This window comes from Scardinius erythrophthalmus (genome assembly GCF_964197995.2).
Source record: "Scardinius erythrophthalmus genome assembly, chromosome: 13".
NCBI classification, from domain to species: domain Eukaryota; kingdom Metazoa; phylum Chordata; class Actinopteri; order Cypriniformes; family Leuciscidae; genus Scardinius; species Scardinius erythrophthalmus.
In genome coordinates, this window is record NC_138233.1 from 35,600,141 (window position 1) to 35,616,680 (window position 16,540).

The 16,540-nt window shown below is 40.2% G+C and overlaps 1 protein-coding gene across 1 annotated transcript in view; it reads left to right on the top strand.

The window, feature by feature from the left end:
* Positions 1-3,478: 3,478 nt before the first annotated feature.
* Positions 3,479-16,540, top strand: part of LOC308700867 (E3 ubiquitin-protein ligase TRIM35-like) — a 28,646-nt gene continuing 15,584 nt past the window's right edge. The window contains exons 1-7 of the mRNA XM_081382724.1: positions 3,479-4,092; positions 4,719-4,814; positions 4,926-5,156; positions 5,274-5,296; positions 5,378-5,496; positions 5,793-6,060; positions 6,919-7,084. Of these exons, the coding sequence (XP_081238850.1) occupies positions 3,697-4,092; positions 4,719-4,814; positions 4,926-5,156; positions 5,274-5,296; positions 5,378-5,496; positions 5,793-6,060; positions 6,919-7,084 (1,299 nt within the window). The 5' untranslated portion in view covers positions 3,479-3,696. The remainder of the gene's footprint in view (positions 4,093-4,718; positions 4,815-4,925; positions 5,157-5,273; positions 5,297-5,377; positions 5,497-5,792; positions 6,061-6,918; positions 7,085-16,540) is intronic.

A 16,540-nucleotide genomic window follows, 5' to 3' on the forward strand; every position in this document is an offset into this window, starting at 1 on the left:
ACTCCAACTTCGTTAAAGCTTGCTCTGCTGATGGGGCAGTAGCGTACAACACAGTATCATCTGCATAAAAATGGATTTGACATTTTCTGATACCATCACCAATACTGTTTATATACAATGAAAACAACAATGGACCAATTATTGAACCTTGAGGCACCCCTTTTAGTAATGCTAATGGCTCTGGCTTAACCCCATCAACCATGACGGCTTGAGTTCTATCTATCAGGTAGTTAGAGAACCATCTGCAGGCATCAGGACCCAGCCCGATAAATGAGAGATTACTCAAAAGTATATCATGGTCTACAGTGTCAAAAACTTTTGACAGATCTATAAACAATGCAGCACAGTGCTTTCCCTCATCTAATGCATTAGCAATATCATTCACAACAAGCATTGTGGCTGTGGTGGTGCTGTGTTTAGGTCTAAAACCGGACTGATTGATACTAAGCAAATTATTTTCAGAGAGAAATGATTGTAACTGTTTGTTAATTAAAGACTCAAGGATTTTTGCAAGACAGGGAGCCTAGATATAGGTCGGTAGTTATCCAGATTGCTACTGTCACCTCCCTTATGTAAAGGCAAAACAAAAGCTGCTTTCCACACCTTTGGGATAATTCCTGTAATTAATGATAAATTGAAGATATGAGTCACAGAACCAGCAATGATGTGTGCTGCAGACTTTAGTAAGTAAGGATCTAAGTTATCAGCACCTAAAAAACTAAAAAAAAACTGGTTATTATTTTCCTGTTTTTCATGGGGAGCTAAGTTTAGTGAACAGGGTGAAAAGTAATTTACCTGGCCAAGGTCATATTGGCCACATTTTTGTTTAAATAAAAACCCTGCAGAAATAAAATGTTTGTTAAAAGCATCACATATCATTTTCCCACTTAAAATACCGGCGTCTGATGTAATTTGCTTCGGCAGAGAAACAACAGAATTTCCCCGTTTCAGTGAGTTAACGGTTTTCCAGAATTTAACTTGATCACCAGCAGAATCAGTCATAGCACTGTTGAAGTAGTTTGATTTGCCTTTTTTTTTTCTTGCTTACTGTCTAATGCTGTAATTACATCATCAAGGACCTTTGTGGTGGCTGTTATGCACCCATGTCCCATCCGAAAACCAGATTGCATGTCAAATAATGTATGATTTTTATCCAGGAAATCATTTAACTGTTTTTGGATGAGCTTCTCCAGAACTTTGGCAAGGGATGGTAGGATGGAAATTGGGCGAAAACAATTTGGGTCAGATTCAGAACCCCCTTTGAAGAGGGGAAAAATTATGGCATGATTTCCAATCAATAGGGAACTCAGAGAGCTGTAGGGACATGTTAAATAGTCTTGTGACAGGAGCGGCAATAATGCGGGCTGCTGCTTTTAAGAACATGGGATCCTGGATGGAAAACCAGGGACTATATTGATTTTTGATTCAAAATTTTTTCAAAGGGGCATGCTTAATCATAATCAGACTGAAAGTGTTTTTGAAAAAAAGACCATGCCTCTTCCAAGGAGGGTAAGGAATTAATTCTGTCCCAGGACATATAGCCACAACATCTTGGAGAAAAGCTTGCATGCCAAGGTTTTTCAGAGAGCGCTTGGTTACAATTACTGGGGGCCTTTTGAATGAGAGGCCAGAGCGTATAAATGCAATAGCGCAGCGATCACTTATTTGACTGAAAACTCCGGCTTAATAATTAGATGGGGTGTTATTCAAAAGGAGGTCAATCAGAGTGGATGATGAGGAAGATTTAGGATTAGGTCTGGTGGGCTCAGATATAATTTGAGTAAGGATTAGAGCATCAAACCGTTTCAAAACTGTATCTGGGGGATTGGTCATATGTTTAGATCACCCATAAGGACAAACTCAGAGGATATGTATGAAGCTAGGAGTTGACTAAAATCTGAGTGCAGAGGCTGGAGCTGAAGGTGCTCTTTAGCAAACAAAAACAGAGAGAGAGAGAAAGTAGTTGAAAGCCTAAGCTTTTGTACTGGTAGGCCTAGTTCAAGTAGTTTAAGAACTGACTTAGACAGACCAACAGTACATTGCAGATGATCTTTAACATGCATAGCTACACCACCACCCCTGGTAGCTCAGTTCTGATGAAACACATTATAGCCTGGTATGAAGATGTCAAGATCATTGTTCTCTTTTTAAAGACAGGATTCAGAGATAGCAAGAACATCAGGATTAGATGTGTGCACCAATGTTTTTAAAGTGTGAAAATGCTTAGAATTGAACAGACTGCAGATATTTACATGTAAAAAACCCAATGATTTACGGTCACAAAATTCACCAAATGACAGCTGAGCAGTAACTGAGTTAGCTGGCCCAGGATTTGGATGAACATTACCAGAGATAAATAACATGAGAATAATTAACATGCGTCTAAGAGCAACACCAGAACAAAGCCATTGTTTGTCTTTTACAAAGGGCAAAGCCAGTAACAAGTTAGAGTCAAACAGTTCCTGCAGCAGCATAAATGAAAAATATGGAAGGGTTCGAAATAACTGGGTGGCAGAAGGTCCAACAGATTTAGTAATCCAATGGGATGGGACATCTCTCAATTGTAGAATGAAGTCTAATGTTCCCCGACAGTGAAATGCTGTGGCAGACCCCAGAGTGCGTTTACCAGCAAGCCTGATACTGTACATGCAGCAAAAAGGCGAGTGACAAAATCCAGAAAACCAGTAGATTTTTTATGAAGAAAAAACATGATTCAGAAGCTTTAGCAGTGTAGCACAGGCTTCAATGTGTGCTGGAAACAAGCCACAATGCAGCTAGAGATGGATCTCTGTGTTGTTATCTTGATGTAAATCTTGATTCAAAAACCCCTGCCACAGATCTAGGCTGAAGACAAGCCACACTGCAGCAGGTCCATGTAGGCCGAGAACCTCTCAGAATAGCTGTAGCCAGATAGCATAGGCTTTAGTGTGCGCTGGAAGCAAACCACAATGCAGCTGGAGATAGATGTTATCTTGCTGTAAATCCTGTTTCAAGAACCCCTGTCACAGATCTTGGCTGAAGACGAGCCAAACTGCAGCAGATCCCTGGGCTGCAGCATGAAGATAGGCCTCAAACCAAATAATAGGCCAAGAGCTCACAAAAATAACAGGGTAGAATATCCATAGTCACAAAAACTTATTTAAGATTAAATGAAGGCACTATCTGGAATATTTCAGTGAAAGGTGCCCTAAAATCCTTTAAAGAAGTTAAAAATGGACAGACAAAGAGCAGACAGAAATACTCATAAATTCATTAACCCATGAACTCAAAAGTGATTCATAAATATGCCTAAATATATATTTTAGTAAACTTTTTTTGTTTTATATTAGTAAATTATTATTATTTTTTTTTATGTTACAGACTTGATTCTTTATTCAGTTCTTTGTTTCCAGAATATGCTTGAAAGCACAAATAAAATAAAGATAAAACTATACATCCAGTCTGTCTTCAGAAACTCCACCCTCTTACAAAACCAACCAGGAAGTGAGTCATTATTTCTGCCTTTCATTTTTACTGAAAGCTAAAACGAGTCAGTGTTGTGAAGAACAGAGGAGGACACATTATATTATAGCATTTTTGTTTATTTCTGAATGAAACCAGATTAGATTTTGATTGTAATGGTTATTTACTCTTTAAACCAAAGTTCAGAAAGTGAAAGTAAATTGTAGATCATTGGATCTTTTACAAGACGAGGAAATGGATTCAGAATCTGTGGAAGAGCTTTCTTGTCCTGTTTGCTGTGAAATCTTCAAGACTCCTGTTCTTCTGTCCTGTAGTCACAGTTTTTGTAAAGAGTGTCTACAACAGTTCTGGAAAACTAAGGAAACTCAGGAGTGTCCTCTCTGCAGGAGAAGATCCTCAAGAGATGATCCACCAGTTAATCTTGTGTTAAAAAACTTGTGTGATTCATTGATAAAGGAGGGAAATGAGAAACGATCATCAGGATCTGAGGAGATCTGCAGTTTACACAGTGAGAAACTCAAACTCTTCTGTCTGGAGGACAAACAGCCGGTGTGTTTAGTGTGCAGAGACTCAGAGAAACACACCAATCACGCATTCAGACCCATCAGTGAAGTGCTTTCATCTCACAAGGTAAGACATATGTCTCTGATTTCATATGCTGAATACAGTGCTAAACATAGAAACAGTATTATTTGTGTATGCAATCAATATATACAGTATACAATAGACCAGTATTTATTTTTGCTTAGACCAAATCTCTATGATTTACTACTTATATAAAATTCTGCATTAAGCTTCGACTGCTCTGATGTTCAAATCTTCTTGAATGTAACAGCATTGGGACAAAACATGTTTTGAAAAAATCGATATGGCATGTTGATATCATGTAAGGAAAAGTAGTTTTTTATTAATATCTGATGTATTACAAGACGCACCAAAAAGTGATACTAACATTCTTTCTCTTTCTGTATTTGTATTTACACAACCTCAAATATACAACTGCATGGATATAATAATTAAGAATTGGCCATTGAAAAAAACACATTTGTTTGGTAAAAACATGATTTCTTGATGTTCATCCTTTCCAAATTAAATAATTAAAAAATATATTTGTCCTGCAATTTTGAGACTCAACTGTTTCCATGAGAATGACCCATTCAACATATAAATAATATAACAATAAAAACATCCAAACATACAATGTTTAAACCTCTTATAGCTGAATAAGTTTCACAGATTTTCATCTTAACCTGTAGGAGGAATTTAATACAGCACTGACGTCCTTACAAAACAAGCTCAAACATGGAGAAGAAATGAAGAAAAAGTGTGATAAAACAATCAAACTCATCAAGGTGAGGATATAAAGAGTTAATACTCAACATTCACACACAGAGTTTATTATTGACATTAGTGGAGTGTGTGTTCATACAGCGCTGACTGAAGTGAATGTGATTTGATTTCAGTCTCAAGCTGAGCACACAGAGCGTCAGATTAAAGAAGAGTTTGAGAAGCTTCATCAGTTTCTCAGAGACGAAGAAGAAGCTACAATCACTGCACTGAGAGAGGAAGAGGAGCAGAAGAAGCAGAGGATGAAGGAGAAGCTGGAGGAGATGAACACACACATCTCAGCTCTTTCACACACAATCAGAGACATGGAGGAGATGATGAAAGACAATGACGTCTCGTTTCTAAAGGTGACAAATCAATCTGGCTTCATTCTCTGTGCATAAAACAACTTGTATAGAGAGACTCATTGACACTGAGAGTGTTTGATAAGATATTAAAATGTTTTCAAACTCTATATTTTCCAGAACTATAAAGTCACGATGGAAAGGTGAGTGAGCTGCTCATATCTCTTCTCTCAGTGGATCTGAACTCAAATTCACTGCAGTTCTGACTCCTGAATGTTCCTCAGAGTCCAGATCTCACAGCCGGATCCACGGATGAGTTCTGGAGCTTTGATTCATGTGTCGAGTTATCTGGGTAACCTGCCGTTCAGAGTCTGGAAGAAGATGCTGGAAACTGTCCAACACAGTGAGTGTTGATAGAAATATATTTAATAATTTCCAAGTGAATCTTACTAGATCATACAGCGAACTCATAATGAAAAGTCTATTCCTCATGGTCTATGTTAATGTATTAGGATACAATAGTGTTTATTGAATACTGATATTAAACCTGAAGCCTCAATCCATTCTGACAGTAACTGAGAGACCATTGTGATGATAGCATGCTTTATGATTTCTTTTAACAAAGTCTTTAAGTGTTTAACATTTACATTTCTAATACATCATATTTCATCCTGTAATCTGATGTTATTCTCTTTGCAGCTCCGTTGACTCTGGATCCAAACACAGCAGATCCTCGTCTCACACTCTCTGCTGATCTGACCAGTGTGTCGGACAGTGATGTATATAAAACACTTACAGATAATCCAGAGAGGTTTGACGGGTATCCATGTGTCCTGGGATCTGAGGGCTTTAACTCAGGAACACACTGCTGGGATGTGGAGGTTGGAGACAATACATACTGGGGTCTTGGAATAACCACAGCATCAAACCAAAGGAAGGGAGAGGATTTCTCTAAGTCTAATGTCTGGTATGTGTACAAGAACAGCGAATACACCTCAGAATCCCCAGAGCAATGTGTTTCTGACTGTGCTAGTAGCAGGGTTCGTACAAGGTGCTTAAAGTGCTTGAAGTACTCGAATTGAACTTTTTGACATTTAAATCCTGAAAAACCCTTGAAAACAGCCATATTTATGAAAAGGTACTTGAAAAGTGCTTTAATTATTGAAAGACAATATGTGAAATTAGTGTTAAATTTTATCGATAAAACAATCTTTTTACACAAAATATTGATATAGAGCTGTTTTTGCATGACTTTGAGCATAATAATCCTCATATAATCCTCATATCCCAGGTCAATCATATATTCATGAGAAAAAAAAATCATATTGAATAAGGAAATGGATATCTTTGTCATAATATCCTTTTGATGATTAAAGTTACCGCAGTCATTGCATCTGTTGCACTTTATTTTTACCATTTTGTTTTATTGGTTTATTTTTATTTATCTGTTTACCTTTTTTTAGAATTTGAAGCTAATAAAGATATTGTTTAATAAGTGAGACCTCTTATTGTATTCCTTTAAAACAAAAAAGTAGCGCTTGAAAAGTCCTTGAAAGTCCTGGAATTTCATTTTACAGTATCTGTACAAACCCTGTAGTAGTTATTAGGGTCCATGTAAACTCAGCTACTGCTAGCGTGAAACACTCCTTTACTCTGGGTTAAAAGCGGGGTTTAGAAGTAGAACAATGATAACCTGTTGTGAAAAACCCTGTTGTGTATAATTGATCTGCAGACCGGTAACTTTTCACATTATTGAGATCAGATTGTAATTTTTCCTCCTCCTGAGCTGTTGATTAATCATGATATCCCCAACTCTTTTCTGCAGCTCGTCTAAGCGCGCTCAGGATAGAGACAAGGAGTCTGCACCCTCTTCTTCCATCACGCAGCCGACAGCTAAACCTGAGCACCCACGCAAGCGCACGTTGAGCCAGTCCTCCACCTCGGTTACCAGCAGCAAAGACAGCAGCAAAAGCGGCTCCAAACAACGCAAGGTGCGTTTGCCTTTTTACACACACAGACACTGGCATGATGAACGTGAGAAAACCTCAGGCTGTTCCAGAGGCTTATCGCTTCACACACACGGTTTACCATCTCCACCTTTTACGTTACACACCCTGTATTGTGTACAGTACAATTATGCAGTGATTTACCCAGGGATTGCATTTGCAGAATATAAAAAGCCTTGAAGCCTTGAAATGAGACTTCGAAGCCTCAAAGGAAAATTTCATATTTTTCATTCATTCATGGTTTTATATTCTGCAAATGCAATTCCTGTGTAAATGCATTAATGCCACCTTTGTTTTGCATATATAAAGCTTCACAGCTTCTGTCCTGTCACTTGACTTTCAGTTTCCCCATAGCTAACAATCAAAATAAATAATAAAGATTCTGAAGTGTGCATCTGATATACTTGTAACCGGGTGGTCAGGAAAAAGAAACACACACAGCACAGATTAATTTGTTTGTATAGGGGTTTTATCTGACTGCTGTTGATTTTCTTAAAAGAAGTTACAGCGGTCGGTGGGAACACAGCTGAGCAAAAATAAATAAATAAAAGGCAATAAAATCCAAGAAAAAAAAAATAAGAAAAACTACTAAATTCGAATTATTACTCAAAAAGTTACACAGTGCAATGACACTGGAGACTTACAAAAATACTACTAATAAAAAATGTGATGTTTCACTGGTTCCAAGGTAACAAAATAAAAAAACAAAAAAACACTTTGATTACCAACAGAGGAACACTGGTTGAAAACCAGTACGAAACAAACACATCCAAATAAATTACTTTGGAGTGTACATGACCAAAAATATCTCCTATTTAGTCCAAAAGAACACTTGAATCTTTCTCACTTCACAAAAATCCTGAATCTTTATACACAAATGGTAAAAAAAAAAATTAGATAATAACACTGTAAAGAATACGGTAGTGCTATGGTACAAAGAAGAGATAAAAGAAACACACAAAAGTCATCTCATCTTTGCTCTCACATTAACCATCTTTCTCACATGAACACATATTGTTAAACATTAAAACAAGAGTTTTAGCAGCACTGATAGCATTTGTATCATTCCAGTTACTAACACAAGAATAGAAAAATACTGAACTTACACTGGAAATTTCCACTATCACCTGACACGAGGTTCACGTGGATCACACACGATCCGATCTCATCTACAGAGAATTGCACATCAAAAGTTTACACAAACAGGTCTCTGGTTCCCTCGGATATCAAAGAAAGGTTTTACAGTAATATTTACCCAGAAAGACAGCATCACTTCATAATGAATCTTCCCGATGCCAACACCACGACATTGCACTCGGCTGCTACATCAGATTATCACGAAATGGCTGCTCTGTTCACACACATGCAAACAGAAAATCTCGCGAGCAGAGATCGGTGATCTCTTAAAGGGGCCATACCCTGTTTTAACATGCATTATAAACATGCTGTACTTATACCTCGGGCCACATTCTCCCCTGCTAAAACCCATCATTGTCCTCAATGACATTCAGTGCTGGTTCCTGACCTCATTTACTGCTTCCCTAAAAAAAACACTACCAAGGCTGGTCAAAACCTGGGAAAAGACTTCAGGGCTGATCGAAACAGAATTACAAACCGACCTGGGTTCATTAAATGGGTTTGGATGCACACCAGCATTGACACGGCTAGTCCTTCTTGGTGCAGGGACCGGTTTCCTTGGCACAGGTCTATCTGCAACAAGAACAATACCCTCTTCCCCCGTGTGCTCTAACTCCAAGGGTAGCTGTCCCTCATTCTCCAAAACACCATCAGGTCCCACTGCTAAAGCTTCCTCTGCTGACCCAGATACTTCCAATTCCACATCTCTCGTCTCTTCTATGTGAGGCAAAGTAACCTCTTCCAGTATTACACACTCTGGATCAACAGGTTCAGCTTCCACTGAATCAGAGGGAAACTCAGCTACTGGAGCTGTCACTCTACTCACTGCCTCTGCTGTTTCAACCACAGGTCTCTCGCACGGTCGCAAATCAACTCTGTGGACCCGTTTTTGAGGACCTCCCTCTACAGGCTCAACCGTATATGTGGTACCTTGTACCTCTACTACCCGGTACACAACTGGAGCCCAGGAATCCTGTATCTTGTGTCTACCTACAGGGCGGTGGCGCAAGTACACCATCTGCCCAACACCAACAGATGGACAGTAAACCTTGTCATTAACCCTCTGGAGTCTGAGGTGTTTTCTGGGCACTGGAGGTGTTCTGACATGCTCTGACATTTGTGCTTTTTTCAGTTATTTATAAACATGTTAATGGCCATGCATGTATATTTTTTTATTTTTAAGAGAATAATGCTTATGCGTGGTTATTGAAAAAATTAAAAATGAAAGTTGCTGAAAGAAGACCTCAAAACTCATAATAAATATGCATGAATAAGACTTTTGAGAAATGGATGTTCTTCCTTCGAGTTCTGGCTTCAAAATTATGTGAAAATAGTCTTGCTTTATCGTTCAGATAAAACAATACATTGATTTAAATTGATGTAAAACAGGTTTTGCTTGGAAAGCCATTATGCGAGTGGGCGTGAACGAGGAGTGGTTTACACCTTGTAATACAAAATGTCCCACCCATTATGCATAATGACTCTGCATAATTAGCCATTCATTCAGGTGTGACTCTGACTGACTGAGCCACAATGCAAGGACAAAAAATTAGAAGAAGACTTATATTGACCATTTAAGATTTTGCTTACATCTATCTTGTAAATATGTTTTGCTATTTTATTAAAAAGGTTACAATTACAACAATAATTAAAATTTCAACAATATTTCAAGTGTACTCTTTCTTTGTAAAAAAAAAAAAGATTATAGGCCTACATTTTAGGCCTATCTATGTATTCATTAGTTTGAATATAGCCAAAATTGGAACAGCTAACATCTTAGTTGATGACTTTATTTTATATATATATATATAAAAATTGCTAAACAAAAGCTTATTTGATATATATATTCAGTATATTCTACAGTAAAAACTGTACTCAAATCTAGTCAACAAAATGTTGTCTTTCATATTTCGCCTGACTGTAACGTTGTTTTTATGAAATATTAGGGCATATAAATGTTAATTTGCAGTTTAATACGTATTGCTTATACAAATAGCCTACATTTTATTTCAACATATTTCAGTCGATTTTTACTCATCTCAGTATAGTAATACAGTTTGCTAAAACATCATTCATTCACATACGCGATTTAAATTTAAACTGTCTTTTTGCGAGCTGTGGTAAACAGCGCATCTCTGCCGTTCATTCATCAAAAACAGAAACCCGATTCACGTGAGAAGAAAAAAAAACTTACAGTATTCCTCAGCTCGCTCCTCGATATACCCGCACTTCTGAGGTAGGCTACTTTTTTCATCAAAAGCTTATGTGGCAGTATATTCTACAGTAAAAACTGTACTCAAATCTAGTCAACAAAATGTTGTCTTTCATATTTCGCCTGACTGTAACGTTGTTTTTATGAAATATTAGGGCATATAAAATTGCATTTTAATACGTATTGCTACGTACAAATACGTACAAATAGCCTACATTTTATTTCAACATATTTCAGTCGATTTTTACTCATAGTAATACAGTTTGCTAAAACATCCTCATTCATTCACACACGCGATTTAAATTTAAACTGTCTTTTTGTGAGCTGTGGTAAACAGCGCGCATCTCTGCCGTTCATTCATCAAAAACAGAAACCCGATTCACGTGAGAAGAAAAAAAAACTTACAGTATTCCTCAGCTCGCTCCTCGATATACCCGCACTTCTGAGGTACTTTTTTCATTATTGTTATTGCTCACAGCGCTGCTGAGACGGTGTTAAAGTAATGATCTGAATAAACTGATATGTGGGCGTTCACAGGTTTGCTTGGATTGCCTCATTCATTTGCGTTTGAATAGTGCACGCTCTCCGTGGGCGGAGTCACATTACATTTGAATTAGCTCTAATGAGGTCGACTGGAATCGCTCTCTTTTAATACAGTTTTCACAACATGAGAATATTTGTTTTTTATATAAATTACTTCATTTAAGAGAAGAGAATTCAAGCTTCATGCCTGTGTCTGTTTGCCTGTTTGACTGAGTATTCGCTGAGTTATTGTTCATTTTCGGACGCGTTTTAGAATGGACGACACTGGCAGATAGAAGGCAGAACTCGCATCACGTTTATTTTTCTTTATTTGGCAAAAAGCACAACACTTTGTTTTTATTGTGAGTATACACAAAAATAATACACATTTAACAGAATCGATTGATGTATGAAACTTGTTTTGTAAAATCAAAGTCAAAAGAGTATTTTGGGTCTCAATTCAACTCATAAGGAAAAAAGCGAGCAGATCACGCCGGCGTGATCTCCGACCTCTGAGGGTTAAAGGGAGCCAATCTCTCTGCCGCTTTCTGCTCTGCAAATGCCCTTGCCTTTTCATGAGCTTCCCTGAGTCGGCTCTGGTGAATCACTAACCAATCTTGCCCTCTATTTACAGGATGTTCCTCACCCAGGAGAGCATCTACTGGAAGACGTGGTTCTACACCAAATAACAAGAAATAAGGTGAGTACCCAGTTGTAGCATGTGGGGTTACATTATATGCATAGATCAGCTCAGGAAGGTGTTCTGGCCAACGCCTTTTCTTTTCTGGAGAAAGCGTTCTTAACAACTTGTGGAGCGTTCTGTTAAACCGCTCACACTGAGCGTTGCCTTGCGGATGGTAAGGGGTTGTACGTGTTTTCTTTACTCCATACAAGCGACATAACTCAGCCACCACCTCACTCTCGAAATTCCTTCCCTGATCAGAATGCAACCGCTCTGGCACCCCGTATTTCATGAACCACTCCTTCAGCAATATCTTCGCCGTAGTATCAGCTCTCTGGTCCCTGGTGGGGAACGCCTGTGTAAATTTAGTGAATACATCGGTGACAATCAACACATTTTCGCGACCATCCGTGGCAGGTTCAAGCACAGTATAATCCACGGCCACCACCTCCAGCGGTCTAGATGCTAAAAATGGCTTCATAGGCGGGCGGATTCGCGGCTGTGGCATTTTGGTTAAAATGCACCTGTGACACCTTTTAATCCAACTCTCGACATCCTTGTACATGCCGACCCAGAAACAACGTTGTCTCAACAGGTCGAGTGTACACTCAATGCCTTGATGTCCCATCTTATCATGGACATTGCTCAGGACTTGTTCTTTTAAACAGGCTGGCAGAAGCAACTGTTTGCACTCACCCAAGCGAAGGTCATTCACTACCCTGTAATACAGCCCGTCCATCACTTGGATATATTTCCACTGTTTCAGCAGTGACAACACAGGCCTAGGTAGGCTGCTTCTCTCTAGATTCGTGGGCTTTCTCTGACTACCCCAAAACTCATTGAAGGAGCCCAAAACAGGGTCACTTAGCTGAAATTCTTTTAACTGAACCTTGGTGTAACCTGGAAGAGCAAACATACATTCATGGATGTCACTTTTCCCGGGACTACCCTCCTGTGCACGGATCTGTCTAACCTTACAGCACTGGTCACCCACCATCAACAACTCAGGGTCTAAAAGTGTACCCTTGTTAACCACGTTACAAATGGCAACACAGTCATCCAACTCTTCAGGACGGTCAGGCTCCCCTGCCAACGGGTGCCTCGAGAGGGCGTCTGCTGCGACATTATGCCGTCCAGGGCGGTACTTGACCTCAAAATCAAAAACAGCTAATTGAGCCACCCATCTTTGCTCGATGGCACCCAACTTCGCTGTCTTCAGATGACACAACGGGTTGTTATCCGTGATGACCACAAATCTCGCACCCAACAGGTACCCACTAAATTTTTCTGAGACAGCCCACTTGAGAGCTAGCAGTTCAAGCTTCATACTACTATAATGCCTATCATTTTTCTCCGCATTACGTAGCCGACGACTTGCATAGGCGATCACTCTCCTAGAGTCACCTTGCTGTTGGTAAAGGACAGCACCTAAACCTTCCTTGCTAGCATCCGTCTCAACTACGAATGGAAGAGAGAAATCTGCAAAGCCTAAGACTGGGGCTGTAGTAAGATTCTCCTTTAACAGTTCGAAGGCTGTGCAACACTCCTCTGTCCAAAGTGAACAAAACTCAGGTCTCTTCACCATACTCTGTTGCCTCAGACAAAAGTTCACCAGGTCATGAAGAGGACCTGCAATTTTGGAAAACCCTTCAATAAATTTCCTGTAATAACTACAGAATCCTAAAAAGGACCTTAGTTCTTTCACTGTACTTGGCGTCTTCCATTTCCTCACAGCCTCTACCTTTCCTGGATCAGTTCCAATCCCCTGAGCAGAGATCTGATGACCCAGGAACTTTACCTGCTCTTGGAGAAAACTACACTTGTCAGGCTTAACTTTGAGTCCAGCCTCCCTTAACCTACTGAAAACCACTTCCAGCCTCTTTAGATGTTCCTGGAAAGTGGATGCATAAACCAGAATATCATCCAAATAGACCAGTATAGTCTGAAATATCAAATCTCCCATTATGGATTGCATGAGGCGTTGGAATGTGGACGGTCCGTTACAGACCCCAAAGGGCATACGGGAGTATTCGAATATGCCAAACGGGGTGGTGAACGCAGTTTTTGGTTGGTCTTGCTCCCTCACGGCTATCTGATGGTATCCGCTAGCCAAATCAATGGTTGAAAAGAATTTCGCACCTTGCAACGCATCAAAACTCTCATCGATGCGAGGCAAGGGGAAAGCATCTCGCTTTGTCTTTTCGCGTTTAATTGCCTGTAGTCCACGCACAATCTCAAGTTCCCATCAGTTTTCCGTACAAGTACTATGGGTGACGCATAAGCACTACTACTAGGCTTAATTACCCCCTTCTGGAGCAGCTTAGTAATATGCTCCCTGACTTCACTATACTGGGTTGGTGGAATGCGACGGTAGGGCTGTGTTATCGGTACATCATCTACCAAATGGATCTCGTGTTGTACTTTGTCAGAAAAGCCTAATTCCTCATCACTTAATGCAAACACATCCACATACCTCAGTAACAAAGCTTCAAGCTCAGCCTGCTGCTCGGCAGTTCCACCCAAACACAACCTATTAAGGAAGTCTGGTAAGCCCTCTGTCACCACTTGCCTCTCTTCTGTGCTTACTGTAATCTCCTCCACCCCAGCCTCAACCCGCTGAAACTTTACTTCACAACCCTCTCCAGAACGCAAGGATTCAACAGGAGAGAGGATACCTAGCCTGGTACGAGGCTGCAGCCATATATCCTCTGTGGAGAGATTCACAACTCGTATTGGAAATAACGATGTTGTAGTGGAAACAAGAGAAGGTACCACTATCAAATCCTGAGGGAGGGGAAACTTCCCTGGTTCCAACAACAGGTTGGAATAGCCGCCTGAACAACTACTCCCCCTTCCTTTGACTATCAAAGTCGACATTGACCAAGCAGGAATATGCACTGGATCCCGGATGTGGGAAGCATATCCTTATCTTCACCTGCCAAGTGCTCTTTAAAGAAGTGCTCAGAAATTGTACTGACTTGGCTCCCCGTGTCAAGTAGACATGACACATTCACACTTCCAATTTTCAGGTCAACTACTGGACACCTTCCCACAGCATGTCGGAGTAATCGATCACGATTTGAGTCAAGGTAAGTTGAGCCAATAGCTTGCCCTCGCATCGCCTGGCTCATAGCGACCGAGGGTGTGCATTTCCCTGCTGTAAGGAGGATGACTCATCGTCCTTGACAGCTGGTTTGTTTTTTCTCACACAATTTCTCGCTATGTGCCCGACACCATTACATTTGAAGCAAATAGGTTGGCCGTCATCAGAAAATCTGGGCTGCATTGTAGATTTAGGACGATTTAAGGATTCTGGTTTAGGGCAGTGTAGAGTCAGCCTCTGAACAGCTTGAGTTAACTCCCCTATGGCTTTGCCCTGCTCTGCTACTACTTTCAGAACATCATCAAGAGTAACAGGGCTTGCTACAGGCATCACCATAGCCGCACACTGAGCTTCTGTAGTCTCAGAGCTTACACTACAATTACTGGCTACCTTACTAGCACGTAATTTGGTATCTTCAAGAGACCACATTAATGCTTCATCCCTGACTTCAACCAAAGTGCACTGTGGCTTGTCCCTTACCAACTTACGAAGTTCCCTTCGGAGTGCTACATCCCTGACTCCCTCAATGAACTGGTCTCGTAGAGCAACATTAGCATTGGCAATGGCATTAGGAGACTGCTTTAAAACAGTATTCAATATCTGTGAAAGGGCATGAGAGTATGTACGGAGGTCTTCACCCTCCAGCTGTTTGCGAGTATAGAATGTCTGTAATAGCTGGGCCGGACTACGTTTTTCTCTAAAGGCCGCTCTCAAATACAAGAAGATGTCCTCTGTTCGTGGAGGCTGCCCTCCTTGCCTTAACCTAACCTCTTCTACAGCAGCACCTTTTAGCAGGGAAAGAACAAAATCAGCTTGATCTTCAGGTGTCTGGTTTCTTACAAGCAGTACTCTTTCCACCTCTTCAATAAACTCATCCACATTTCTACCATCTTTGCCAAGTTCGCCACTAAAGGGCTGAATGTGACGTTCTCTGGGCACATACACATAGGACCTAGTTGGTTCTCTACTCAGGTTGGCAATAGCTGCCATAGCTTCAGCATGCTTTCTACTGAGCTCTTGTATCTGTTCTTGCACACTACCCGCTTCCCCTGCAATAGCCACCCCATGTACTCCCGCAGCCTCTTCCTCTGGCTGTAACATTTTGATGAAATTTTAAGTCTTTTCACCGTCCTTTCACCAGCGCAAAGTCCTTGTTAAATGCTTTGTTTCTCGGTTCAAAGGATATGCTGTCTGTAATGGTGTATAACACTTTCTTCTTCTTCTTCTGCAGAAGACCCGTCATTGGCTCCCAATCCGCAGCCACACTTATAGTTCAGCAGCAGACAGCGATGTCTCCTCTTCCTCCAGCTACCCGTCCCTTGGCCTCAAAACCCTCGGCCGACGTCTCCAGCAGCTGGACGAACACTGCACAGTTGACCACTCCGACTGCGAGTCCTGCAACTCAAGTACCAGCCACTACCGTATTTAAAAAAACAAAAATACGCTCAACTCTATACTGCTCCCGATCGTCAGATGACCCCACTCCTGGTACCAAAAATGTAACCGGGTGGTCAGGAAAAAGAAACACACACGGCACAGATTAATTTGTTTGTATAGGGGTTTTATCTGACTGCTGTTGATTTTCTTAAAAGAAGTTACAGCGGTCGGTGGGAACACAGCTGAGCAAAAATAAATAAATAAAAGGCAATAAAATCCAAGAAAAAAAAAATAAGAAAAACTACTAAATTCGAATTATTACTCAAAAAGTTACACAGTGCAATGACACTGGAGACTTACAAAAATACTACTAATAAAAAATGTGATGTTTCACTGGTTCCAAGGTAA